Here is a 27,889-nt window from a genome sequence, read left to right on the forward strand (position 1 = left end):
TTACTTTTGTTGGAGAGTTAATGATGGTTAATAAATCAATGGTGAATGATTTCCTAACAATGTAAAAAATATTTATACCATTAGTTTACACATTAAATCTTTTATGCTTACATTGATGGAGGGATATTGATGTTAGTGGGAAGTTTAAACATGATTACAATGCCATACACTTATTTTAAAGATAGTATGAAAGTTATGTAATCCCATAGGAAGTGCTATGTGAATGCGTGCTACCCCTATTGCGCTTGAATTCAAACTTCGGATTATTCAGATCAAAGATGCAGATGCAAACATTTCATAGTCAACTACTCGAACAACCTTCCAAGGCACATGCTGCATAACAATTTTCATTAAATTTTTTATTCTTATATGGTTTAAAATTTCATATTTAATTATATATTATTCTTACATGATCAGTAACTTTTAAAGAATCATTTTTTATTGATCACACTAGCTTTTATAAAATTTTACTAGAGTTTAAAATCTACGCACTAACAGTATAAAGTTTTTTAAATTGTCGGCATATCATTCATCGTTGATTTGTAATACTTTTGTTGGAAAACCAATACTAATTAACATATGAATGATGAGGATTTGCTGTAAAAAAATACTTATACTGTCAGTGTGTATACATATTAAATCATTTGCATTAACCCAAAATCATCATTTAGTAACTTATATATGAAGTTTTAGAGCAGAAGCGTAAAAATACAGAAAAGATAGGAACCCGACCATTCTGACAATGTATCATAAACTAGTACTTTATTAACATATGCCTCTACCTTCCAGCCTTGCAATGAAATCTGCTAGGACTTTGATAAAGTCAGAATTGGTTACCACAACGAGTTCAATTCCTCTACAGTATTAGAATATACCGAGAATTTTCTTCTTCATTATTTTAACTTTTTATTGAAAAATAAGTTAAAATCATATCTATTAAAATTTGATCGGTGTCACGTATTGTAATCTTTATCCTGGACTCTTGAAGAAAGGATTTCAATTGATATTATACTGCTATACACGTTTTTTTTATCCCAATGAATTGCATCCACTCTGAAGCTTCATTCTCCTTAATTTGTTCTAGTCAAATTTGCCTTTTTTTCATTTTATAAATATGATTGAGTTTGACCCAAAGGATATGGACAAAGAGATAGACAAAAAACTTATAGGGTGCAAGTTGAACCTTTTAGTTCTATATAAGTGTAACATTTCATGGCTATAACCACCCAACAACTTTAAAACTCTTCATTTAATTTTGTGCTACTTTGTAGAAAGAACCATTTTGCTATTATGGCTGCAAATTCTGGCTTCAAACTCAAGCATTTATTGATATTTGCATGTCTTATTGGAGTAGCTTCTGCTCAGTTATCAACTAAATTCTATGATAAAACATGTCCAAAAGCTGTTAAAATTATCACTAAAGCAGTGGATGATGCTGTGTCCAATGAGACTCGAATGGGTGCATCCTTGCTAAGACTCCATTTTCATGATTGCTTTGTTCAGGCATGTTTTATTTCATTCATTATTCATTTGCTGCATGAGTTTCAATATTATTCAGCATGTGACTATTGTGCTACTTGTATAAAATGTAGTATGAAGTTGTGCTTAGAATCATTTCAAATAAAATTGCACCATCTTGTAATCTTGTTTTCATAGTAGACTTTTTTTCATTTTTCTTAATTAATTACTAAATACCAAAAACTAATAATAACTATGCATGTAACTATAGTAGAAAAATGTAATATACATTGTTTAACTATGATTATGTTTTATACAGGGATGTGATGCATCAGTATTGTTAGATGACACATCAAATTTCACTGGTGAGAAAAATTCTTTTCCAAATGCTAACTCCTTGAGAGGTTTTGAAGTCATAGACAACATAAAATCTCAATTGGAGGAATCATGCCCTGGTGTTGTTTCTTGTGCTGATATTCTAGCCATTGCTGCAAGTGAATCTGTTGGTGCTGTAAGTACAATAAATAACCATTAACACATGCAATTTAATTAAGATTCATGTAGCTTTTTTTGGGTACTACCAAAGGTAGCCCCTCACCATTTTGGATAAGAAACTATTCTCCTTTGGGGTGTGTGACCGCCTCTCCCAACAAATGTCGCTTACAGGAATCGAACTTTTGACCTTTTGGTTATCCTGAGGATCTAGCGACTAGTGGCACCTTACACCTAGGGCTGGAAATGAGCCGAGTCAAACCAGAGTTCCGCTCGGTTCAGCTTGAAACTCGACTCGAGTTTGATACGAGTTATTTTTTCAGCTCGAGTTCGGCTCGGTTCGAATTGGTTCATTAACTCAAATAATAAATCTTTTTAAAGAAATATTGTTTATAGGTTTATATATATATATATATATAAGATTGTTTATAACGAGTCAAACTATATTCAACTTAAGTTCGACTCGTTTATTTAACGAACTCAATTTCTAGCTCAAATTTGATTTATTTGGTTTATAAACCAAGTTTCTCAAATTAAATAACAAATTTAGTTTCAAATGAATACCGACATGATTTGGTTCTTTTGTGTATTATATATGATGTATAGTAATGATAACTTCAATTATCTCAGCTTGGTGGACAAAGATGGAATGTAGCATTAGGCAGAAGAGACTCAATCACTGCAAGTTTAAGTGAATCTAATTCAGATTTGCCTGCACCATTTTTGGATCTTAGTGGCCTTATCACTGCTTTTTCCAATAAAGGTTTCACAACTGAAGAAATGGTTACTTTATCAGGTAAACTATACCCCCTTTAATATAATTTACTGCATTGTGCTAAGCTTAAACCAAAACTACAACATTACTTGAAAAAAAGTCACATGCACTTATCTTCTAATCGAGAATAAAGTATCTTCTTATACCAAAAAATGATTTACTTCCTTCAGCCAGTAAAAATATAATATGTGTACTGTTTTGTTTAGTTTTAGAAATATTTTTGTAAAAAATAATTAAATAGGACACATATCATGATTTTATTAATTGAATGAGATAACTTATCTCCTTATAGCCGGAGATACATTATTCACATATAGTTAACAAGTGTATTACTTATAAACTAATGTTTCAGGAGCTCACACCATAGGCCAAGTGAGGTGCAGATTTTTCAGAGATAGGATTTATAATGAGACCAACATAGATTCATCTTATGCAAAAGCAATTCAAGCAGCATGTCCCTTTGATAGTGGTGATGATAATTTTTCACCTTTTGATCCAAAAACTCCAGCAACATTTGACAATGCATATTACCAAAACTTGGTGAACTTGAAGGGTCTTGTACACTCAGACCAACAACTATTTGTGAATGGATCAGGTGAAACAGATAGTCAAGTAAGTAGATATAGCAGAAACATGGGACGTTTTAAGAAAGATTTTTCTGATACAATGTTAAAGATGAGCATGCTTGCTCCATTAACTGGCTCTGATGGTCAGATTAGGACTAACTGTCATTTCATCAATGAATAATCAATCATTTTAATGCCGACAAATATCATCTGTCCTGAATTGTGTTTCATTCTCTCTGTTCTAGACTGATCAGAATGTTACTTTTTATTTTTAAAATTGTATTTTATTCGTGTGCCAAAATGTGATTGGTGTAGGATAGGGAATGAGACACATTTGAGAATATGTGATATTTGTTGCTTTTGTGGGGTATCTATTCTTTAAATGTAGGTTATGGTAATTCATTATCAAGTGTAATTTTTAATGCAACTTCAATAAAGTATATATGATTTGTAATGTGCTACAAGATCCAATAAGATGGTTTAATATTTTAATTTGTTATATTAGTTAAAACCACTTTCATAGTGAGTATCATTGACAATACTCTGCAGCTGGCTGCATGTGATGTTGATGGGTTTTGTTGAAGAATTAATATAAATTGACTGAATTATAAAGCATATTGCTTAGACTTGAATTCAAGTCTTCAAATCTTGATCTTGCATGTTTAATGCATTGACCCCTAATTCCTAACTCATTGACAAAATAATGATCTTGGCCCATCAAACAAAGCATGGTCTTAGCCCATCAAGCGGTACATGCTTGATTCCCCTTAAGTAAGGTATCGGATTCGAATCTTGTGAATGAAAAAAATGTCCGTTGGGAGAGTTAACCCCACGTACCTGTGGATGTTCCCGGTTCGGATAGAATTTGCCTCCGGTACGAGGATACTAGTAGGAAACCAAAAAGAAAAACAAAGCAATAATCTAGATTGAGATATGTTTACGCCATCCAAATTGACCCGGGCTCAATGATAATAACAACAATTTTTTATTAAGGATAAGGGTCAACTGTGGAAGATTGATGAATCAGGGAAATGTGAGTGTAAAGTTAGCAAAAAAATATTTGACTATTCATTTAGATGCAAGTTGAGAAGGTGGAATATATCAACGATTTAATATGTAAATATTGACAATATAATATTTTTATACTATTAGCAAATCATCAATCACTATATATAAATATTTTCATCTTTCAAACTTCCTCTCTCAATAGGCCCCAATAAATAAGGAGGTTATTAAATAAATCTAGGACTGTTTTGAATTATTAGACAAACTTAAAATCCTAATTCAAAACATGATTAAACAAATGATAGATGATGGAGTCATAACAAAACTCATTTCATTACATTAGAAAATAGACATGTTATTATCCAACTCAACTATTTTTGTAACCCAAATTATGTAAGATACCTTTTCCATTAACCAAATTGGGTGTAGCATAAATTTGTAGACACCAAATGTTTTGGCCACTATAGTTTTCAATCTAATGGGCCATAAAAAAACCAAGAGCCCAACATCAAAAACAAAGAATTGAGAATTAAACTAACGTCTTCATCCTCAGCAGAATTCACATGCTCCTTCTTCGTCTTCATTCCAAACACAAATTTTATTATTATTATTATTCTTCTTCTTCTTTTCACTTCCAATTATTGAAACCCTAAATCTGTTTGATTGCACTTGCGTTCACACTCTCTTCTAATTCGAATTACAGAAAACATGTCTTGGCTGAAATTTGCGGTCAGCAAAGCGGTTGGCAACAATAACAACCTTACTCGCACCGTTAAAAACTACGCCGACACCGTCGCACAACACGCCGGCCAAGCCGTCGCCGAGGGCGCCAAAATCCTTCATGATCGTATTGTATAATCCTTCACACTCCATTTCCTTCATTTTCCCGTTTTTTTCTATATACTTTTTTTTATATTTGCTATTTTTTTTCTGTTTCCAATTAGATATGTGATTGTTACTTGCAACTTATGAGATAGTGATTATCGTAATGCAGTAGTGTTAGCTGAAATTGATGTCTAGTTTGTATTTTTAGTGACTTCATCATTTATCTCATTTTTTGTTTCAACTGTTTGGTTTTCTTTATTAGAAACCACCCCGTTTTTATCATCTGGTGAATAGTAATGAGGACCCTGTTTATGTTTCAAATTACATAAATTAACTGTCGTAGTTCATCTCCAAATGGATTGTTCAAAGCTTCAGAGTTGCATAGTTGGAGAGGCAAAATGTATGTTGGAGTGTATCCAATTGTAGTTCAGAGTTTCTATGCCCTCCACAGGCTGCCCTTAATTATAGGACCCACCGTTAGACATAATTAATGATTTTATAACCAACATCCCAAATTAATTAATTATTGGCTCCAGTGTTGTAAAACCCGGTTTGTGCCGGCCCGGTTGAACAGTCCCAATACCGGTATGATACAACAATTATACTGGCCATGCAATCATACTGGTCATATTGGCCGGTTCTAAATTAAACTGTACCGGATATACTGGCCAATTTTCATTTAAAATTATTTTTTTAATGAAATAAAAGTAATTATTGTCTTCTTTATTGATTTTTCAATATTAGTGTAGTATATGAGTTTTTCATAAAGTAAAGAGGGATGAGGTAGCATGGTAGGGCCCATATAATGAAAACCAAGAGAGTTGAGAGTTGCTCTTAGAGAACTCAATGAATTTCCGCACTCTCTGGTTGCAATCAATGTGCTCTATTACAATTAGAGTGTGTAATGTTTTAATATGAGAATGATGACAATGCACATTTCATTTCATGTGCACACACAGGCAGCTCGAAATTTTAGAAGTGTTTTGCAGACAGTTAAAAGATTGGAAGAAGATGCTATTTCCTATAGGGGCCCTGAAAGAGTACAGTTGCTTAGAAGATGGCTTGTATTGCTTAAAGAGATTGAGAAATTATCCGAAGCTTCAGCTGAGGGCAAAGAGAAGACTCTTGAGCAGCACCTTGCCGTTGAAGACGCAAAGAAGAACCCTAACAGACCATCTATGGTAAGTAACTTTCACTTATATACTTCAAATGCAATTATTTAGTTTTGTATAGCTGATTTTAGGATATTACACTCCACTCAAGTTTCTGGAGATTTGATTATAATTTTAATAGTCTCTGATATTATGGTGTATTGAGGCCCTCCTCATGCTTTCTATTACGCATAAATGAAGTCTAATACTTAAGAACAGTTTCCTATTTGTTTTCCTGATGTTACTGTTTTTTTTTATTGTTATTAGGATTGTTGGGTTGTTTTCTCTGTCATTTTTCTCTCAATTAAATTACAGTGCTGGAGGAACTTTTCTCTGCTGTTCTTTTACTTAGCTGTTTGTGTTTGTTCTATGTCGGTTCTTTGCAGGTTCTTTATTATGATAGTGATGTTGGAGGCGAACCATTAAACTTTCGTGATGTTTTTCTTCAAAGTCATGCATTGGAGGGTATAACACTATCAATGGTATTTCTAATTAGTTCAATTTTTGTGTACAATTATTCTGAGTTTCCCATGATATGTTATGTTAAGTATATAATGTAGATATTCTGTTATTTACTCTGTAAGCACAAACTTGTAGTATCTTAAGAAGTCTTAGCTATATGGTTGCAACAAGAATAACTTGTTTCAAGTAGATTTGTGGAGTGAGCATGGCATTAACTTGGCAAAAGCCCAAATGCAAGCTTGAGATTCAGATCTTCAAGCTTTAAAGTATGTATGCCCATGCAGTTTAAAGTGATATCACATATTGTTTGTGTGGCTTTCTCCCCCTTCTTGATTGTGGGTGGGGTGGAATCAATTCTCGACATTCATAAATCATACGTGCACTGTTTACGGATTCAAAAATTGAGAAGTAGATAATTATACATCAATTTCATTTATTAGGAACTAGGATTAGGATGATATAAAATTTCAGAGCTATTGGGAAAAATGTTTCTTATATAAAAAATTAGGAGTATTATCCAAAAGAATGGTTGGCAAAGTCGGAAGTTCAAATGTGTTATTGTTCCTAGTTGAAAATGATTTTACTTGATTTTTTCTTAAAAACATAATTCTCTTTAATTTTTATGCTATAAAATAGTCCAAGAATTTGTCCAAAATAATAATCTATTTTTTTGTTATATCACTATGTTTTCATAACCTTTTTTTTGTGTGAATCATGATACTTTTATTTTACCTCGTTGATCATATCCTCTTGTTCATTTGTTTTCTTTTATGTATAGTTGTTGAATTTTATTGTTTTAATATATTATCATTTAATGATAAAAGAAGATAATTGTGCCGCACAAGTCAATTTTTTTTACCGCTGATAATAGAGGTTAACTGCAGGGTTAACTCTTTTCTATTCCTCAGATTATTGAAGCTCCTATTGAGGAAGAGGTTTCCCTTCTCCTGGAGATGTTTGGGTGAGTCTTAGTTTTTTACACATCTTGAATATATCATTGCTGTTTGCAATTGACAACATGTATGTGGTATTATATTGTCATGAGAATGTGCACTTAACATTCTTGATGTCAGTTTTCTTAACTCACACGTGACCACTCCTAGATTTGAAACCCTTTGGTGCTTATTCATAAACACTGCACTTGGACACTGAATTCTAAAAACTGTAGGACACAAACATTATGGGTATATATATAATTGAAGTTTAAGGAAAAAGATTCATAGAGCACCTTAGGAGGGGGGAATAAAATGAAAAAGTGGAGGACATGAGGCAAGTGAAAGTAGTATGTATGTGACAAAACAAAAGCAAATCTGCCTTATTTTTTATTTATTTTTATTATTAGAAACTGCTTAAAAGTTTAATACAGAATCAACCTCTCTATTTACCAACAATGTGTTGGTCTAGTGGTGTAAGATCGCGCTAGATCTCCAGGATGACCAAAAGGTCAAGGGTTCGATTTCTGAGAATGACACTTGTTGGGAGGGGCAACCATGCACCCCGAAAGGGATTAGTTCCTTACCCAAAAGGGTGATGAGATACCATTGGTAGTACAAAAAGAAACTTCTCTATTTCAAACTTTAAATGGGCATGTCCAGCTTTGTCCGAGCTGAAAAAGGTATTTTCAATATTTGGCCATATATGGGTGGATGATGGACACGTGCCATCAGTGCGTTGTATAAGGGTCATGCAGACACATCAAAATGATGTATTTGCATGCTTGATATAATAAATGATTAGTAATTGTGGAAATAGCAACTTTGCTTTCCTAGTTTAAAATTTTGTTTCATTTTATGGAGAAACTACTTTAGTCCCGCTAGACAGTATGTTATGGCATGAATTGCAACCTCTAATATTTCACAGTTCAGCTGAATTTAGGCCAAATCCTATTCTAATCATCCTCATTTATGCAGGCTTTGTCTTACTGGTGGAAAAGAATTTCATAATGCCATAGTAAGCAGCTTGCAAGATCTGGCAACAGCCTTTTCAAGCTATCAAGATGAAGTGCTGGTAAGGGTGATTATTACTTCACTCATATCTAAATTTAGATATATTCTGCAGAATTAAAGCTTCCTATGTTTACTCCCACCTCTTATATTAATTGTATTCTTGGGTGTTGTGATCATGACTTAATGAAATCTTTGGAGGTTGCTCGATGTGTTTATATTATCATTCACATTCAAGTTTTAATTTCAAATTCACACGTTTTGAACTCTTGGAGTAGCAACGTTTTCCTTCAACGAGTTGTGAGTTTGAATTTTGAAAATATCTAAATTGAGCAAGCTAATTTTATGGTATACGAAAAGACTTTTTAATTCTAAAATGTTGTCTGGAAAATTTGGACAAAAAATTATTTTTTAGTGATATTAGATGTTATATTACTGAGTTGCTATTAATAACCATATTTGGAACTTGTCCTATCTTACTATCTCCAAGATTTGGTTCTTATTTCTGATCTTTGACTGCATTATGATTCATATAGTTGAACATTTTTCCAGTACATCATTTTTAAAATTTATGAAATGCGATTAATTTTTTTATCAATCTTTATATTTTATCAGGGATTTAACACTGGAAGCAAACCAGAATATTATAACATAAATTGTGGATTTCTAACAAAATTTTGTGCATATATAATTTGTACACAATTCCAATCAACTCGTAGTAACTCAATTTAAATGGTGACCTAACTTTTCTGAAGCTACAGTTACTGTAAAGTTAGATATCATGTGTTCAAATAATAAAAAAGGGTGGCTCAGTCCTTGAAACTCCCACCTAATAGGGTCTGGAGAGGGTAGGTGTGCACAACCTTATCCCTGCAAGTGGACAGGCTATTTACAAATTTTGAACTCATGATCTCCAGGTCATAAGGCAAACAACCTTACTGTTGCGCCGAGGCTCACCCTCGTCTAAATAATAAAATAATTTCATTCAAATCATGTGGATAGTGGGTATGCTTAAAATCTTGAATGTATGGTAACTCTAGCGGTGCTTGCAATTACTTGGTGTAGATGTGGGTTATTCTTTGTTTATTTATGCTTTAATTATATTGTTTACCTTGTTTTTCAGGTGAAACGGGAGGAATTACTTCAGTTTGCACAAGGTGCCATCACTGGGTTGAAAATCAATTCTGATATTGGAAGGTCAGAATTAAGCAAGTGGTTTCCATTGTCAATTTGTTCATACCATTTATGCTTGTTATTATATATATAAAATCATCCATGTGCTTTAACCCAACATCTTATGCTTTTGGGAGAGTTGGTTCTTGACATGGTATTAGAGCCTCTATGACCAGGTGGTTAGGACTTTGATCCTTGTCATCCCCATTCTTATACAATAATAACAAGTCGGCTGACAGGTGGGAATACTTACCACTATACTACAAGGTATTATGGGTCTGTGCACAGTTCATGCTTCAAGCCCAAAGGGCTACTGTGTGAAGGGACATGTTAGATATATAAACCATTCATGTGCCTTCACCCAACAACTTAAGCTTTTGGTAGAGTTGGTTCTTGACAATGCTATACACCCAAGTTTTGAGTTTTGATCTGAAGTTTGAATTGTGTCTTGGTGAACTGTTTTACTGAATTGGTTAGCCTTTCTCTAACAATGATCACTATTGTTTTGCACATTAGAATCACAATTAATTTACAAAATAATTTTTATGGCTAATTTTTAGTAAGGTCAATGTATTGCTTTAATTAATAAAAGAATTTGCTGCTATAATATGAAAGTGGGAAAACTGGGCTCTACTCTACCTCACTTTAGATCTTATTTTGCTTTCTGACTGCAGAATAGATTATGAGACCTCTAGTCTTAAGAAAAAGCTCAATGAGATAACAACTTTACAGGCACCTGTAAACAAAGATGATAATCATAAAGCAGCTGAGGTAACAACTGCAATGCTAGAGGTGTGTTTCCATCATATAGTCCTTTCTGTGTAGCCTTTCTTTGGACAGTAATGAATTTTTGCATTGCTTGGAGGAAGCTAGGATCAAACTCATGTGAACTTATTTTTTTAGTTAGCCTCTTGATATGACCTGGAATAAGAGATTTCATTTTACTAGTCACTTTGCTGCATGAACTCAAAGTACCTCGACCCCATGATCATAGTTTCTACCTTTCTTCTTTAAGGAAGAGGTGTTTTTTATTGGAAATTTTTTGGTGGGGAAGGGGGAGGGGGGAACTTGTGCAGCTGCTGGGGTGTTATTAGATTCTAAATTCCTTTAGCACTTCCTTTAATTCCTGTGGAACATTTTTCTTTTATTCTCCCCACTCCCTCCTCACCTCTATATATATATTAATTATTTTATTGAATTTATTAGATACTTTGTTTGCTTGAAAATGTTCTCATTGTTTTATGATTCACCATGAGAGTTTAGAGATCTCTTTTGAATTATATACCAGGAACACAAATATTTGGAACTGTGTGATCAATGTTTAGAGTAAAACGCTACAGATGTCTGGTTGTCTCATGAAATGCACACTTTTGTTTACTTGTTTAATTTATTTATATAACTTTCCATGTTTTGAAATAAAAAAAAATGCAGTAGAACCAACCAATTGTTTTGCAGGCTTTAAAAGGAGCCCTTGCACATATACGAATTTGTACCAGACTGGAAGGCCTATTGCTGAAGAAAAAAACCCTGAGCAACGGGGATTCTCCAGAAGTTCATGCCCAAAAGGTACAATTCTTTCCTTAAAGAGTTTCTTTGGGAAGGGTATGATGGTAGGATGAAGGAGAATTAGAGGTACAACTTATATTCACTTCTATCTAAACTGTGTAGTTAAAATAAGAGTGTTTTACCTTGAATTCAGTAAACTAAATTATGAATATATAAAAAATTGAGAGAAAGTAAAACTAAAATGGAAGTATGGTACAAAGAGCTTGTTGCATATCTAAATTTTACAATTACTCTTCTTTAGCTATCAATCATCTCAGAAAAGTTTATGCTTATCTTTTTAATTCTTTATTATTTTATGCATCTCCTTTACATGACATCCATATAAGGCAAAATTTAGCTTCTGTCTTATCATTTTGATTTTAATGGTTCCTTCCACATTCTGTTCTCTATTAATTTGCAAACTTATGAACAATGAAACATCCACGTACCATAGTTCCACATGAGGGACCACAAGAGCTGATAATCCTACATGAGTACATATTCTTGCTTCTGTTATTGGGAGTGGGTTTGTTAGATCATGCATTTGTAGGGTATTCTGTTTTGATGATAATGTCAGTCTTAGTTGGAATATTCTGTTTTGATTATATTTTTTCAATCATATTTTTAACTAAATATAGTGGAGTAGTTTCTTTCTATTATTTTATGTTTGTAAATATACTATATTGTCTATAAGTAGGTTGATAAGCTGAAGGTCTTAAGGGAATCTCTTGCCAACTCTGCTGCAAAAGCTGAAAAGCGTATTTTAGACAACAGGTAGACTGTCAAATTATGAGTTTTATGTTAGATTACTTACCAAGTACCTGTCTAACTTGGGGATCAAGTAACCTCCAAATTAAAGGCTCAAAAATTAAATAAACCGGCCACTTGAAATTAGAGCCCAGAAATAATAATTCAAATAAGTGACAGAAATTAATAATGGATCCCACTAGCCAACAACCATAGGTTATATGCAACTAACTACCCACTTTTAAGACCCTAATAGCAAATAGCTGAAATACTTGAGCACTGAAATATAACCTGCAAGTTAAAAACAAATTGATCCAACACTGTAGAATAATGAGATGCTACAACAGGTTCACTATCGAATCTAAACGACATTTTTGAAATATTTTGGATTGTGAGTTCATGTCTTTTAGATTATACTGCCTGCATTACTGGGATATAGTCATATGGGTGAAGTTGATCTGTGATATTGGGTTCTTAGAGATAGTTGGAAATCTGGTGGTCAGAGATTTTGTTGTTTTGCTTCAAAACTAGTTGCAAGTTCTTGAAATTCAAATATTGGTTGGTATGATCTGTTCTGATTAGTCATCTGTCAGTAGCAATACTGATTGGTTAGAGTGATTTTTTTTAAAATAATTTGCTGCAGATAACAGATAGTAAACCCATATCCTTCTCTGTTTTTTTTTAATATTTCGACAGAGTACAGAAAGAGGAAGCATTAAAAGTTCGTGTGACTAAAGATGGGGAAGCTAGTGAAAAGGAGAAGGTATTGTTTTCAGCAGGGCAGCATTGCATTTATTACTAAGTGCAGTTTTGATGGGGAATTTATTACCTTTCAAATGTGATTTTGTGGCTGTTCCTGTCTATCTGACTAGGCTGTTGTTGCTATGCATGTCTAAATTGTCAGTGTAACAGAATCTATGAAAATATGACCGTTTGAGGGATATATCTCGATATAGGTGCTTGTTTGTTTATTAGTATCAGAAACCGTTATATTTAACTTTTCCTTCATAATCTGTATGCACACACCTTTTTTCTGTATAGTATAGGCAAGATGGGGTTTTCTAGAATGTGTTATCATTTGCATTCATGACTAAGAGGTTCTGTTTGTCATATTCGTCTTTTTTCATACTCTATATATGATGTTGATGGTGGGTCACAGTGAAAGCTTTATGCACTTATTGTTTTCAATTGATTAATCCCTTTTTATAAGGGCAGGGGGCAGGGATGTTGACTAATCTGTTGTAAGATGCTTGATTTCTTTGTGTTCATAGCAGTCAGTGACCATGTTGAATTGAAACGGTAGATCTGATTTGTGTACTAGGTATTCCATCTGATGCAGGACAGCTAATTTTTTTTTCACTGTTGTTTTCAGGAACTGGCATTGGAGATATCTGAGCTCCAACGGAAAAAAGATGATCTTGAAGCTGAACTGAAAAAGGTATTAGCCATATTCTATTGAACGATGCGAAGGGGTGGTATATTGGATAGTAACATGATTGCAGACATATAATAATGTCATGTGATTTTTATGACATTTACTGTTGTCTATTTATCTTGCATGGTAATATTTTAGGTATGAATAATTGAAAATAAAACTGTACGGTTTAGGGAAAATCTGAGTGCTTTTCTGCAACTTGAATATATTTTGCTCTATAGAATGACTAATCTCAAATCCTGCATCATGTTTGCATTTCTGGTGCTAAATTGTTGTATTATTTGGTTAATTAGACAGCATTGAAATTTCCATCTGGACTCTTCACCTCTTGCCTAAGACGTTCCCTGCTATTTTCTCTTCATATCTGTTAGATCTTTACATGTAATCTAATATAGTTATCATTTTTAATGATGAGATACTAAACTGCTTTACTCCACATGACATTTTTACATTCATATATATTCTAGGCCTCTAAGAATCATAGACTAACATTATTAGACAAGTGTTTTGGGAGGCGTCCAAGCTAATTTGAGATGTCCAAGCCAGAGCCGTGTCAGTGTGTCCAAGCCAAAAAATATATTATTAAATTGGACAACTGAGTAGGGGTGTCCAACACATGTTGGAGGGGTGTCTGGGCAGTGTTGGACATGGACACGTGTCAGACACCGGGACACCTCATGCTTTATAGCCAATATCATTTGCCTTTTAAGGAATATTTGTTATCTTTATAGTTAAAATTTATTACCTCATGTTCCACAGTTTAGTTTACCAATTACCTTATACTTCCTTGTAAATTAAGCATCGATGTGATGCTTGGGGAGGAAATATTGAATTGCTTAGGTATTAAGATTTGTCAGCTTAAGTACACGAAAGTTAAATTTTGTTCTTCCAGACTAAAAGTTAACTCCTACAGTCCTACTACCGAAGTGCTTGTTTATCTTATTATTTTATCAAAATGAATCCTCATTTTAATTATCTCTTAGTAATATACTATATCAGTTTGTGTAGCCTTTATTAATTATAAATTTATAGATCATTGAAATCTTGCTTATGAATTATGAGGTGTAGGTTAATACTTCTTTGGCTGCTGCACAAGCTCGATTGTGGAATTTGAGCGAAGAGAGGGACCAGTTTGAGGAAGCAAACAATCAGATAGTTGAACACCTGAAGATAAAGGTTTGGACATCTCTTTTCCTCTGGCTTGGTATCATGTTAAATAACATTGCCTAATACAGTGTTACTCTCACCATCCAGTTGTCTGAAATTTTGTTTTGACCTTGATTGACAGGAAGATGAACTTTCAAAATCAATTAGCTCATGTAGGGTTGAAGCAAATGTTATCAAAACCTGGATTGATTTTCTGGAAGATACTTGGGTGCTTCAGCAGTCAAGTGCAGAAATTAATGAGAAGCAGGTCAAGTGCGTATATCAACCTACTGAACTTGAGTAATGACGGCCAATTAATGACTAAGTCATAAGGTTCGGAGAGTCTAATCTGAGTGATCAGGCTCTAGTGTACACGAGCACACACATAAAGGGAGGCCTGCAAGTGTGTACTACAGTAGGCCCAGCTCAAAATCCAACATCACATATACTAACCAACAATAATCTTCAATATATAGAAAATATAATTATTCTTCCATTGTTCTCTGTTTGTCATGAATTAGTAATTTTGTTTATTCTTGCGTTTTTGAAGTGATGAATTGGAGAAACACGAGGACTATTTTGTGAACTTGACCATTCAACTTCTTGCTGCGTACCAGGTATTGGTTTTTCTTTACTGTTTCAGATATGGATGTCAAATTAGATACTCCATTTTGCTTCCCTGTTTTCCCCCATTAGTAATATGTATGACCTGCTATGTCGTGCACAGAAAGAGTTAGAGCCTTGTATCAGTCATATCGAAACATTTGTTGTTAATCTCAAGAATTTAAGCAAGAGGTAATACCCTTTTTTTGTTTGTTTTAAATTTGTTGTCCATGTTGGCATTTAATTGTGTGGAATTTCTTTATGAACACATCATTTAAATTTTTAATGCAAATTTGCATCTACACGAGTTTGGGAGAAAGTTGCAACTAATAGATGCAGGCAATCACACAGAGTAGCTTATTAGCCTTATGTAGTTTTTAGTTTTCAGCATTTTATTCAAGCTTTCCAATTTTGCCAAATTTGCATCTACAATATAGAAGATTCACACACTGTTCAAAGAATTTAAACAACAATTAGTATATGTTCAAGTGGTTAATATTTTCATGTAAAGTATTACTCTTTAATTTTAATATATATGATTGTGTGTATGTGTATGTACTTATGGTTATTTATTTACTATTGTCTTAACTTTTGTTGAGGATACAGGTTAGAGATGACGTCCAGTGCAGATGCCGAGGATTCAAACATATTAAGTCCAAGGAGAAACCTTGAGGAGGAATATTTAACTTATGAAGCCAAGGTAGTGTGACTAATTTTAATCACTCCTGAAAAGTATACCTGTGTCCTCGCTTATTTTCATTTCTTACCTGGGTGGCTTTGTAGAAATGCTGTCCTATTGTTGACTCTTCTGTAAACATTAATGCCTTGACCTGAGATTAGTTTTTGGTATTAACTTTTTGGATTGTGCAAGTTCTAGCTGTCCACTTGGAATGCTTGACCCCAATATCTTTTTTATGTTGTATGCTTCATTGTCTATGGACTAAAGGTGATACAGCAGTGCAATGGTATATTCAGACTGATGGTTTTCTTTCATTTCAGATTATTACCACCTTCAGTGTAGTGGATAAGATGAAACAGCTGTTTTTTGCTCGACAGGGGAAGTTTTCCAGGTTTCTATTTTCTTTCTAAATCACCTTTTCAGGTTCAGATTAAATCTCATGTGTAAATCCAACTCTAAATTGGAAATTTTTCTCATTATGCAAACCGATCTTTTGGTACATTGTTATAAACCATTTTTTATTTCCCCTCGGTAAAGAACATCTTACCGTTTGCTCAGTTCACAAATTCCATTTGAAGAATTCTTTGCCTCAAGCTCCTTCCTTCCCGTACTACATTATTTTCTAATTTATCATTTCCGTTCGACTTCACTTATTGGGCTCACTCATCCAGGAAAGATGAAGGGAAAGTTAAAGAACTGTTTGATGCCATTGAAAAGTTACAGACTCAGTTTGAATTTATTGAAAGACCAATTCTTGAAATAGAAAGTCCAAACGCAGAGGCTGAAACACCACCAGCTGAGAAAAAGCCTGATGCCACACCTCAAGGTACTACTGAGATTTCAAAGACACAGAGAGATGAACAACCGAAATCACATTCAGTTAAGGCAGATCAGGTATTCGACCATGAAGCCGAATTAGCTAAGCTGGAATCCGAGTTTGGAAATGTTAGTCAAGACTACTTAGCAGAGGAAATTGGTGATTGGGAATTTGATGAGATTGAAAGAGAATTGGTCTCTGGTAATAATTCTGCAACAAGTAAATAGGCCAATCCTTTTCTGAGCCAAAAATGCTTGCTGTTGTAAGTTTTATAATTAAGCAGATGCAGCTATTATAGAAATTTGTGTAAGTTAATGCCTTTGACTTTGTGACTTTGAAGGGTATAATTTCTTGATTCTTATGTAAAGTACTGAATTTGTAATAAGCTGTTATCAAATTATGTGAATTAACAGTTTGGTTGTAAATTTAAACTTGGGATATTAAGTTTTCGTTTCTTCTTTTTTCTTTTACAATTGAGGATAAGTTTAGTGTACATAGATGGACAGTGTTTAGATGGGTCTGTCTCATTTCCATTTTATAACAATGTACCCAATTTTCAACCTTCTATTTTTCATGCACTCGATTCATGTAAAAAATAACTAATATTTTTCGGTGGAAAATAAAATAAATTATATCCACACCATTAACACTTATCTGTTATCTCCTAGTAGTATCAGTTTTTACCAGTGGACTTAACCATACATGCAAACCAACAAAACTTCGAATTTTGTAGTAGCTGCCAATGCACTCTTCCATTTTTTGTTAATTTCGTTATCGGTACTTGTATAAATAATTCATCTACCTAACATCCACATTGATAACATGTTTTATTTTTTTTGGTTTAACTTGTGGATTTATAGTCTCAGTTCCTACAATTTTTTTAAGTTGTCCCTATTTTTTTTAAAAACGTTGTCTCATGTTGGCCTTAAGCAGTAGTGAGTTAGATAAATAGTTTATTTGTAATATTTATATAAGAATAATGTATCTCCTGCCAATAAAATCAAAACATGTGTCCTAATTAATTATTTTCTATAAAAATATTTCTAAAACAAAACATGAGTCATACTTTTACTGACTAAAAGATATAAGTTATTTCTTGATATGAGGAGATACTTTATTATCTATTTATATTTAGCTAAGTTGCGGTACATCTTACAACAAGAAGACCATAAGGAAATGTTGGTATTCTCAAAAGGCAAGTAATTTAAGTTGGTAATAAGAATTCTCAAGCAGTAGTAATTTAAGTCCAATTGTGCAAGAATTATAAAGAAATATTGAAGTGAACCAATAGATGGTGTATTTCATGGCATTAGCAAAAAGAATCTGCAACAAAAGATGAGAAAAGAGAGGTTGTGACTAAAACTTGAAAAAAGGAAGTAAACCCAAAAAGTAGGTAGGAATATAACCAAAGTCTTGAGCTTTGCATGCATTCCGGCCTCAGTTTCCTTCTCCCACCATCATTTGTCGGGTCATAGTGTTACCTCTTTTTTATCTCATTTTTCTTCATTGTATTCACTACCTATATTTTATTCACTCACATTACCACTTAAATAGAGACATGAATAATTAGAAAAGATGATGAAAAAGGTGACAATGTTTCTAGTACTAAAAGGTTTACCCACATGTGCAAAAGTAAAGCTAAAGTGTGTTAAAAAACACTAAAACAGAACCAGGAATCCAGTAAAAAAAAGTACAAGAATGTAATACATAGAAGTTGATGACATTAATCAAGTGCAGACAGGAAGTGTTGTCCTTTTTCTTGATTAGATTAAGTTTGGTGCAATGAATTACATCACAATGAATTGTATATGAATGCAGAAAGGCATGCCATGAGACACATCATGCTCACGAAACTGAGTTTGCTTGTATGGGAATTTGATATTGTTGAGGAAGATTCCAAAAATGGCTCTTCAATTCATAGACCTGTTTTTTTTTCTTCAGTCACATTATGAGACTAGGACAAATATTTTAGTTACTACCAGACCAGGAGATGCTAATGAAAAAAAGATTGAAAATCTGATATAATGAGATAAGTTATTTCCTCCTGCTAGTGAAATCTGTCATGTGTTATGTTTCATCATTTTCTACAAAAATATTTTTAAAAATAAACATAATAACACACATGTCACATTTTTACTGGCTAGAGGAGATAAGTTAGGAGATACATTATTCTTATATATATATATATATATATATATATATATATATATATATATATATATATATATATATATATATATATATATATATATATATATATATATATATATATATATATATATATATATATATATATATATATATATATATATATATATATATATATGATTATAATTGACTAAAGTATCAAAATATTAACATATTGAGATACAAAATTGCCCCCTTAACATATTTGCCTATTCACCCGTGTGATATTAGCCTATCATTCAAATCCTAGTGAAGGTTTTAAAGTTAATATATTTGCCTTGTTTTAAGGTTAGGCCAATTGAATTCTATACATTCTACTATATCAAAGAAACAAAGTCAATGGCTCTAGCTACAATCATCATGTAATATCTTAATTCAAGGTTTATAAGAAGAAGACTTTGTCATGCTAATTACACTATAGCTAGTAACTAGCCTGAGCCCATGTTAAATTTATTTGGGTCAGTTTCTCTGCATCACTGATTTCTAAAGAAACTAAGTAATGGAAATCATGCTAGTTACCATTAGCAAAAGTAATAGTATAAAAATGGCAATCCCAATGAGACATAAGCAACAAAGTTTATGTTCTGTGGGTCAATGCTTTCCCCCATAACAAAATTAATAATCAACTTTTAATTTTGCATTTGGATGTTAGCAGACAAGCTCCTCCAATAATGACAAGACAAGATATACTTGAAAATGTAAAAAAATGAATAAAATAAAACTAGAGTACCACTAATTCCACTATACTGCCTTTTCGATCTGTTGTGTCAAACCATGTCCCCGATTTTGTCTCGTAACAATGAAAATATGTTATGTCGATAAAAAAATTAATCGTTCATTATTTTTTCTATTCTTGTTTCATTATTATTGGTGTGGGACAAAATTTGGGACATAGTTTCTCGGACAACGGATATTTGTTATTCAATATGCCATTCTCTACACTTTTAAAAGCATTACTTCCCTTCTATTTTCTCAGTTACCATTAGGTACTATCCCACACAGGAAGAAAAGTAAAATACTAGTGTTGTAGTGTACCTGAAAAGCTGAAATGGCTTCAAAATTTGTATCATGTGATCATGCTGATGATGATTACATTGACATGGAGGTTAGTTCATACTCCAACTTCTTCTGCCATTCTGCAAATTCTCATTCTCAGCCTAGAGAATTTGAGTTCCAAATGGCCTCTATTGTTCAAGAGAAAGAACCAACAACTTCTCCAGCTGATGAACTTTTCTACAAAGGAAAGCTTCTGCCTCTTCACCTTCCCCCTAGGTTACAAATGGTTGAAAAAATCTTGCAAAACTCCACAAATACTCCTTTTGATATGGAAAAAGATGTTTTTGAAGAGTTCTATAGCACCCCTTTAAACACTACTACATACCCTTCACCAATCACAGGCACACCTTTTGAATCATGCAATATCTCACCAAATGAGTCTTGCCAAGTTAGTAGAGAACTAAGCCCTGAAGAGTATTATAACCTTGAATACCAAACAGATAATGCAAGTGGGTTTGTGGTTGAAAATCAGAAGAAGTCATGGACTAAGAAGCTAAAGCAATCATCACTAGGCTCAAAGTTGAAGGCTTCAAGGGCTTATCTTAAGTCTTTGTTTGGAAAATCTGGTTGCTCTTATGAATCCTATGCAGCCTCAACAAAAGTTGCTGATGAATGTTCAGTTTCAAAAGCTAGGGGAAATCTAAATAAGCATGTGCAAGTAGTGGCAAAAAAAAACCCTTATGGTCAAATTCATAGGGACAAATACATGCCCTCAAATTCTGTCATGAGAAGCTACAAAGAAAAGAACAATGACTATGGAAGTAATCAACATAGAAGGTCATTCTCAGTTGGCATCAAACTTTTTTCCGGAAACAAGTCATCAACATCATCATCATCATCTGGTTCAACTTCATTCTCAGTTTCAAACAAATCATATGAATGTCAGTTTCTGAAAAGGTGCAGCAGTGCAAGTTCAGAGATAGAAAATTCCATTCAGGGTGCAATTGCACATTGCAAAAAGTCTCAGCAAATGTTCTCTTCAAAGAAGAATGCAAGTGAAGTAGGATTCTACTCATTATCTGCTTCAAGAAACTCAGTATGTGAGGATCAAGAAAGAGAGGATCTTTGCAGGGGTTGATAGAAAAAGGACTACACAAAAGTAGCTTTAACTATGTTATCTTCTTACACTTCCTTTCCAATTTGATCAAAGATAGCTCTAATTCACTAGTACAAACTTTTGAAATGGAAAATGTTTATCTCAACCCTTTTTTTATTGCATCATTACTTCAATTAAATCCTAATCATATGTTGTTTACTGTTCTTGTTTCCAAAGTAAAAGTCTTTTAATCAATGCTTATTAAGTATCTGTATAAAAATCTAACCATGGCTAATTAAAGTATTAGACTAAAGCATAAAAATCTGGTGGAAGTTTGACTCATAAGTTTGTTTTAACCATGGCTTCTTATGAGTCAATTCTTTGAGCATAGTATTTTCATGTGGATTTTATACCTCAATATATAACTTGTATACAAATCTCACTTCTATATTAGGAAACAGGTAGTGTTGACTTTCCACTTTCAGTGTGCACAATAATTACCACTAATCATGTGATTCTTTATTCTACAATTCAGTTATCAATCATGAACATGAAATTACAAGTGCAGGGTGGGTATGGTTCACTTTTCAGACTAAATTATAGTGTATCTGAAACTAGAAGTGTAACTGAACTAAAATTGTTTTTGAATCAGTATGAAAAACCAAACCATATATTTTGATTTTATATGGTTTAATTCGATCGATTTATGGTTCAATTCATCAAAATAGTTATTTTGCTCACCTTCTTATGAGTGAAAGATTAATGTGAATATCAGAACTCAATTGTTGAAGTAGAACATATAACAATATCTACAACTACTAATATGCAATTGTCTTGTCATATACCAATTTTCTCAAATAAAAAAAATGTTTTTTTTAAATAAATAATGTGTAACAATGATCATGATCATGGAAACCCACTTGTCTTCTTTCATTGGAAACTATAAGACATTGTCCTATAAAGAAATCCTTCAATCCAGACAAGGTGACAAACAGCTTTTCATGTGGTTCTTTTTCGATTTCTTTTACTTATCTTATAGGTATGCTGGTTATATATCATTCCTTAAATTAAGTGAAAATGTTACCATAAGTTTGATAGGTTTGGAGCTAAAGAAAGCAAAAGAGTGAAGTATATATTATACACCTCTACAAAGGTTTTGGAATAATACAAAAGCCTCTTTCCAGTGGTGTAATCAAAACAGAACTATTATTTTTTGTTGAGGAATCAGGTTAACAGTTATAGAATAGAAGAGAGAAATGGATGTAAATTAATAATATTACTAAAATATATGGCTTGATAAAAAAATATGAGGGTAAGTGGCTGCGTTATTACACCTTCATAAAGCATTTTTTGTTGTAAACCTCAACCTTATCTTGGTACCACATAGAGCAATCTTTAATGTAAATCATTGTTTATAAGCTTCTGACAAGCATGTGAGGTTGCCGAGTTGGGTAACTCTAGCTTGTAACCCAAGTGGGGGCATCAAGGTGATGGAACATGGCTATGATTTGTCTAGGTTGGGGTGGTTGTTGCACCATGTTGGCTTGCCCGTTCCAAGTTGAGAGTTGAGTCATGGTGCTTAGGTGAAGGCTTAGGTGTCATGACTCCTAGACTAGAGGGCATAGCGTAAGGCTGGTTTAACAGAGCAGCGAACACCTCTGGCTCTTGACAGTGGAAGGATTACATGCTACAGCATTGCCATCCCACAATGCCTGGTGATCCAAGCCCTTGAACCATCATTTTTTTCTTGAAAGAGTTATTTCCTTGTATTTATTTGTGTTCTACTATTAATCTACCATATTTGTATGTATAATTATGAGATTCTATCATTCTCACCATTGCTCATTTGCTACTTTGAAGAAATTAGGAGCCAACTCAACAAGCCATTTGGGGTCCATGACACTGACCCACACATGTAGCCATCACAAGCATAGCTACTGTCCCTTATTTAACCTGCTAAATTCGACTTACCAAGTCCTTATAAAAGAAGTCTTATAATTCTAACGTAAAAAATGACAAATAGTATTGAACGGTACCGCATACCAAAACTAGTATTGCGACCCATGTAACTAAGTCACAAGCTCATGGTAGAGGACCAAGTCTAGCTGTCTCTGGAACCAAGCTGGACTTGGATGGATATATATATATATAGGCTGGTTCTTAACTAGGGTTCTGTAACCTTCCTGGGGTCCTTTCTTGTTGCATGGAAAAAGAATCACAGGCTGAGATTTCCTGATCTTGGTGCAGTTTTTTATTCTACACTTACAAGTTAAAACATCCAAAGATATATATAGCCCACAAAAATATTACAACACTACCCAAATATGACTTTTTTGTAAAAAAATACTTCTATATTCTTATCTTTGCACTCTCATATTTTTTAGTGAATGATTGCTATAGCCAGCATCACATCCTCAAAAATCACATGCTAAAGAACACATTCCTTATATTAAACACCAACCTAGTCCCTTCACTGGGTTGGCATTCTCTCATCAAAAGAGCTTTCCAAGAGTGTCAAATGAGGAATTTGAAAATCTTCCAATAATATTCAGCTTCTAAGCCTTAGCTCGGATTAATAGGGATTATTTAATTTGTTAATACACTGATTCTAAGTCCATGATCATTGTTGGTCGGTTGCACTTTACAACTCTCAAAAGTGAAGTTGAAATATGGATGCACGTGTTGTTGTTTTCAGCTAGGCTGCTATTATACCTATGATGTTGGAATTTTTCTTCAATCACGTGATGACTATAGAAAATTCACCACCATAATCTACATATAGTTTTCTCAAATGACCCCTTTCTATTTTCTTCATTCTCCAAATTCTTCATGGATGGATGAGCAATTTCAAGATAAAGTAAAATGTTGTAGAGCTATGATTTTCTTTCTTTTTTTACTGATCCTTTTTTTGTGTTAACAAAAATAATAATCAACAACAAACTGGGATGGCATGCATATTTTTTTATAATAATATGTTAATACATAAATTGAGAATTAAAGCACTGTTTTTTGCTTATTGTTCCAGAAGATCACCACTTAATGGTTATAATAATGATCAGGGTTTCATCCAATTTGTCATGATCCTACAATAGCAGCTCAGACTCAGAATAAACAAATCTGTTGAGTCCACACAATATGCAAGCATTAGAGTTTCTTGATGAACTCTTAAAGCAATAAGTCACATGTCTTTTTCACCATAATTTGGTCTTCATTTTGATCCACCAAGGTTGCAAGTTCAAAATCAAATAGCGTAAATTCGATCAACCTCCGAGTTGGAGAAATCGGAATGATGCCATGAGTTGGATCCACTCCTCCTAGCACTCTTCTCCCTCTTCCTCATTGATCTCATTCTCTTAGACCTCACTACATAGTAAGTCATTGTCCCAATAACTCCAGATATTATGACTCCTCCAACTACTGTAACCAGAATCGCAGCCCACTTGTTCTTCTGACCGACGACTATGTAAGAAGATGCAATAAATGCTACTGAAGTGCACACAGAAGCCAACCACATCAGCTTGTTAATCACCTCCACCACCCTTTTCTCGGCTTTAGTTTCACCTCTAACCAAGGTAATTTGAACAACCACAACAGCCAAAGATGTGAAAAGTGCAATAGCATTGAAGATGAAGAAGATTTTGAAGGCAGTACCTGTTGCAACCACTGCAGTACCACTATCAAAATCCCCACCAGGTACAGTGAATATAGCAGCAAAAGCAACCGTAGCAAACAACACAGCCACCACTGTCACCGAGTTTGTAGCATTATTAATTCCTTCCCTGTGGAGTTTCCTTAGCTCTTTGGAAATATTATGAACATTTTTGTTGGTTTTCTTGGTTTGTTCAAGCTGGGTGTGAACATCTTTCTTAATTTGAGTAACAGTTTTCCTCAGTTCATCCCTCGGTTGGTTGAGCTCATTAGCTCTAAGTGCCCCGCATCGAGTGAGACACTCCTTTATTTCTGATGATTCTTCAGAGAGGGGAAGATTTTCAGCAATATCAAGGGCTGTTTTGTGGTCTCTGGTTAATGCATTAACATTGGTATCTGGCAGATTTAATAACTCATTCACTATCTGTGCAGGAAAATGAGAAGCCACAATATTATATTTTCCTTTCGAAGGACTATAATAGATGCTTAAAAATTATTCTCGGGGTTGGGGGTTGCATGTATGTTTAGCCTCATTAGCATATTAAGAAGCACACCGATGCTAGCATATGGTATTAGTACACTAATCCAGCAATGGGGCAAATAAGACTAAATATTTTACTACTAGGGATAAAGTATCTCTATCCATGTGGTGTAAATAAACCCCATTTGCTCAACTAACTAAATAACTATTACCTCATCCTACACATGTATGGTGTTGGTACTTGTAAATTGTAAAATTGTGCAAACTTATGACATACCTCTACTCGCTTTTTCCTGGTAGCAACATGTAATGCAGTGTTACCAAATTTGTCAGGGAGCATAACAATAGCAGCATCAGCCTCAAGAAGCAATTTCACCACATCACAACTCTGCCCTTTTACAGCCATATGCAATGCAGTCTGCCCTTTCTTGTCAGTTCGCCGTGCCAATTGTGGATCCTTAATGAGCAAGGCTTTTACAATCTCTACATGACCCGGACGAGCCGCTAAATGCAATGCATTTTTGCCATTGGATCTAGCGATTTCCAACAAGCTACTGTCCTTTGACAGCAGTTCATTCACCACTTCCGTGTGGCCTCTTGTTGCAGCAGTTATAAGTGGAGTGGCATTGGATGGACCAATTGTTTTGCTTAATCCTGGATCATAGTCCAGTAAAACCTGAACGATGGCTGCAAATGAAATTTTACTATGGATTACATGGATGAGAAGAAAAAGTTCTCACAATAAATTACTGAGAGATGAGAACATCATACACCAACAAATCAACGCTGCACATCCTATAGGATTAAGCCGATTAGCCAGACAGTCGAAACCCAAATAAGCCAGACATTATGTTTTATAGAGAAAGAGATGCATTACAAAGGAAGAGGATTACAAGAAAGGAGGATAAGACATCCTCCCTTAAAAAATAAAAACTAAACAAAAAAACCAGAGAGTGAGAAATATAAATAAAGCTCCAATGAAAAAACAATGCGCAAATGAACCCAAACTATATACAAGTTTCAGATGCTCTCAGAATTTGAGAAATCAAATATTAAATTATTCATCAATCAGCAAAACTGTCTTACTGTTTATACTGAAGGCCTAAAAATGACAATATAAGTTAAAAACTGCTCATATTCTATGTTGGAATAAGATAATCGAAAATAGAATGAAATCCCTAAATAACGAAATAATCCCAAATTTGAGCCCCTGGGAATGCTGCTGCATTTGGTAGGGAGAGTTTTCCCGCCCATAGTGGTCCTACCTGGATCGAGCAGGATTGCCTCCGGTTGGTGGAGGATATCTGTGGTTTAGACCCCAAAAAACTCCCAAATTAAAACCCTAACTTTACAAATCAAAGCCCCGATATAAAGCTAAATGGGTGGGCCTAATCTACACCATAAATCTATTCCCATATACTAAGTTTATTCCACATAGTTCTTAGCGAAGATATCTTCCAAAAAATGAGTACAAAACTAACTCCGATATCCTTAAACTACTTGGTTAGTTCAATTTGGACCAGAACAAGTGAACAACAATAACCAAATTCGCTCACAATCAAAACAACTAACACAACTAGATAATTGATTTTCCTTTGAAGGCCATCATCAATAGCATAACAGTTGACTTTCTTTCATTGATACCTTGACCAACAAAATATAACAACTCATCTAACATGGTTGATAGATGACAAATCTACATTCATATGCTAATGTTACTTCTTCCACTTACTTCATAGCAATGACTACAAAACTAATTCCAATATCCTCAAACTACTTGGTCAAACCACAATCAAACAAAAAAGCAGCAGATACAAATAGAAACAAAAATTGAAAGAAAGAGTTAGTTACTACCATGATGTCCTTGACTAGCAGCTATATGCAAGGGATTAAACCCGGATCGATTCTTCTTCGAAACGGTTTCATTAGTAGAATACTTCAACAACTCTTTAACAACATCAAGGTGTCCCCTTTCAGCAGCAGTGAAAAGAGGAGTTTCACCAAGTTCATTCTCTTCATTCACAACACTAGCACGAACTTCAGCAATCTCAGCCTTCAGATCATCAACATCACCACCACCACCACCACCACCACCATCATCGTTCACAGTTCCCATTATCTGAGAACCAATATCAAGAAGGATCTGCTTCACTGCACCAACATCACCCCTTTGAGCAGCTAAGTGAAGCTCTGTATCGTTATGGCGACCCGTTACTTGCTTCACGTATTTCTTCTTCCCAGCTTGGTCTATTCTCTTGCCGGAGTTTGATAATACCAGAGCCGGCGCCGTCGCTGATGACGGTGACGGAGACGGCGATATTTCGGAGAGTGGGTTGTTGTAGGTTGGAGAAGTTGGAGTCATGGGTTCCCTTTGAGATTGAGCTCCTGAAAAAAAAACTATGAAACAGAGAATGAAGAAAAAGGGTAATCGAAAAATGGAAAATTTAGAAAAAGGGGTAACTTGAAATAATGAAAAGGAATGAAATTTAGAGTGAAGTGAAAAGATGGATGAAGAGAGAAAACCTGGTGAGTTGAGATTGGAAGCCATGGTAGAAATGGAAAAGATGTGTGGATCTAATTTAAGAAACTATAGCATTTAGAAGTTGATAATAAGAGTTGCTTTATTATTTTTGTACTATCAGTGTAGTGTGTACTAACG

At 34.0% G+C, this 27,889-nt stretch overlaps 4 protein-coding genes across 9 annotated transcripts; 3 read left to right on the forward strand and 1 right to left on the reverse strand.

The window, feature by feature from the left end:
• Positions 1,212 to 3,483, forward strand: LOC109353642 (cationic peroxidase 1-like). Its single transcript, XM_019595978.1, has 4 exons — positions 1,212 to 1,503; positions 1,778 to 1,969; positions 2,581 to 2,746; positions 3,078 to 3,483. Exons 1-4 carry the CDS (start codon positions 1,291 to 1,293, stop codon positions 3,470 to 3,472), a joined length of 966 nt encoding a protein of 321 aa, XP_019451523.1. The 5' UTR covers positions 1,212 to 1,290; the 3' UTR covers positions 3,473 to 3,483.
• Positions 4,857 to 17,279, forward strand: LOC109354480. Of its 5 annotated transcripts, XM_019597008.1 has the most exons (20): positions 4,857 to 5,148; positions 6,081 to 6,302; positions 6,659 to 6,754; positions 7,643 to 7,692; positions 8,642 to 8,741; positions 9,801 to 9,874; positions 10,525 to 10,642; positions 11,306 to 11,416; positions 12,093 to 12,169; positions 12,839 to 12,905; positions 13,515 to 13,580; positions 14,646 to 14,753; positions 14,866 to 14,996; positions 15,274 to 15,340; positions 15,451 to 15,518; positions 15,678 to 15,682; positions 15,935 to 16,026; positions 16,326 to 16,396; positions 16,677 to 17,068; positions 17,121 to 17,279. In XM_019597008.1, the coding sequence occupies exons 1-19, from the start codon at positions 5,005 to 5,007 to the stop codon at positions 17,047 to 17,049; spliced, it is 2,040 nt and encodes a 679-aa protein (XP_019452553.1). In that variant the 5' UTR covers positions 4,857 to 5,004; the 3' UTR covers positions 17,050 to 17,068; positions 17,121 to 17,279. The 5 variants fall into 5 exon arrangements, with proteins under 5 accessions (XP_019452553.1, XP_019452551.1, XP_019452550.1 ...); XM_019597006.1 differs by having other exon boundaries at positions 7,643 to 7,695; positions 8,645 to 8,741; positions 16,677 to 17,279; XM_019597005.1 differs by having other exon boundaries at positions 16,677 to 17,279.
• LOC109354481 (probable membrane-associated kinase regulator 4) lies at positions 19,823 to 21,374 on the forward strand. The gene has a single exon (XM_019597011.1). It carries the CDS (start codon positions 20,058 to 20,060, stop codon positions 21,141 to 21,143), a length of 1,086 nt encoding a protein of 361 aa, XP_019452556.1. The 5' UTR covers positions 19,823 to 20,057; the 3' UTR covers positions 21,144 to 21,374.
• LOC109354482 (ankyrin repeat-containing protein ITN1-like) lies at positions 24,031 to 27,871 on the reverse strand. Of its 2 annotated transcripts, none has more exons than XM_019597013.1 (4): positions 27,754 to 27,871; positions 27,085 to 27,615; positions 25,508 to 25,917; positions 24,031 to 25,173 (listed from the first exon to the last, which is right to left on the reverse strand). In XM_019597013.1, the coding sequence occupies exons 1-4, from the start codon at positions 27,776 to 27,778 to the stop codon at positions 24,343 to 24,345; spliced, it is 1,797 nt and encodes a 598-aa protein (XP_019452558.1). In that variant the 5' UTR covers positions 27,779 to 27,871; the 3' UTR covers positions 24,031 to 24,342. The 2 variants fall into 2 exon arrangements, with proteins under 2 accessions (XP_019452558.1, XP_019452557.1); XM_019597012.1 differs by having other exon boundaries at positions 27,085 to 27,627; positions 27,754 to 27,849.

The sequence above is a fragment of the Lupinus angustifolius genome, chromosome LG08, assembly GCF_001865875.1.
Source record: "Lupinus angustifolius cultivar Tanjil chromosome LG08, LupAngTanjil_v1.0, whole genome shotgun sequence".
In the NCBI taxonomy this organism is placed as follows: Eukaryota; Viridiplantae; Streptophyta; class Magnoliopsida; order Fabales; family Fabaceae; genus Lupinus; species Lupinus angustifolius.

What these genes read in the sequence shown, in the direction of transcription:
- LOC109353642 (XM_019595978.1), top strand. Translation starts at nt 1,291, where the DNA reads ATGGCTGCAAATTCTGGCTTCAAACTCAAGCATTTATTGATATTTGCA. An exon ending in TTCATGATTGCTTTGTTCAG is followed by an intron (nt 1,504 to 1,777) that starts GCATGTTTTATT and finishes TGTTTTATACAG; the next exon opens with GGATGTGATGCATCAGTATT. An exon ending in AGAAATGGTTACTTTATCAG is followed by an intron (nt 2,747 to 3,077) that starts GTAAACTATACC and finishes CTAATGTTTCAG; the next exon opens with GAGCTCACACCATAGGCCAA.
- LOC109354480 (XM_019597006.1), top strand. Translation starts at nt 5,005, where the DNA reads ATGTCTTGGCTGAAATTTGCGGTCAGCAAAGCGGTTGGCAACAATAAC. An exon ending in CAGAAGTTCATGCCCAAAAG is followed by an intron (nt 11,417 to 12,092) that starts GTACAATTCTTT and finishes GTCTATAAGTAG; the next exon opens with GTTGATAAGCTGAAGGTCTT. An exon ending in AAGCTAGTGAAAAGGAGAAG is followed by an intron (nt 12,906 to 13,514) that starts GTATTGTTTTCA and finishes TGTTGTTTTCAG; the next exon opens with GAACTGGCATTGGAGATATC.
- LOC109354481 (XM_019597011.1), top strand. Translation starts at nt 20,058, where the DNA reads ATGGCTTCAAAATTTGTATCATGTGATCATGCTGATGATGATTACATT.
- LOC109354482 (XM_019597012.1), bottom strand. Translation starts at nt 27,778, where the DNA reads ATGGCTTCCAATCTCAACTCACCAG. An exon ending in TGCTAGTCAAGGACATCATG is followed by an intron (nt 25,918 to 27,084) that starts GTAGTAACTAAC and finishes TTTCATTTGCAG; the next exon opens with CCATCGTTCAGGTTTTACTG. An exon ending in CCAGGAAAAAGCGAGTAGAG is followed by an intron (nt 25,174 to 25,507) that starts GTATGTCATAAG and finishes TTTCCTGCACAG; the next exon opens with ATAGTGAATGAGTTATTAAA.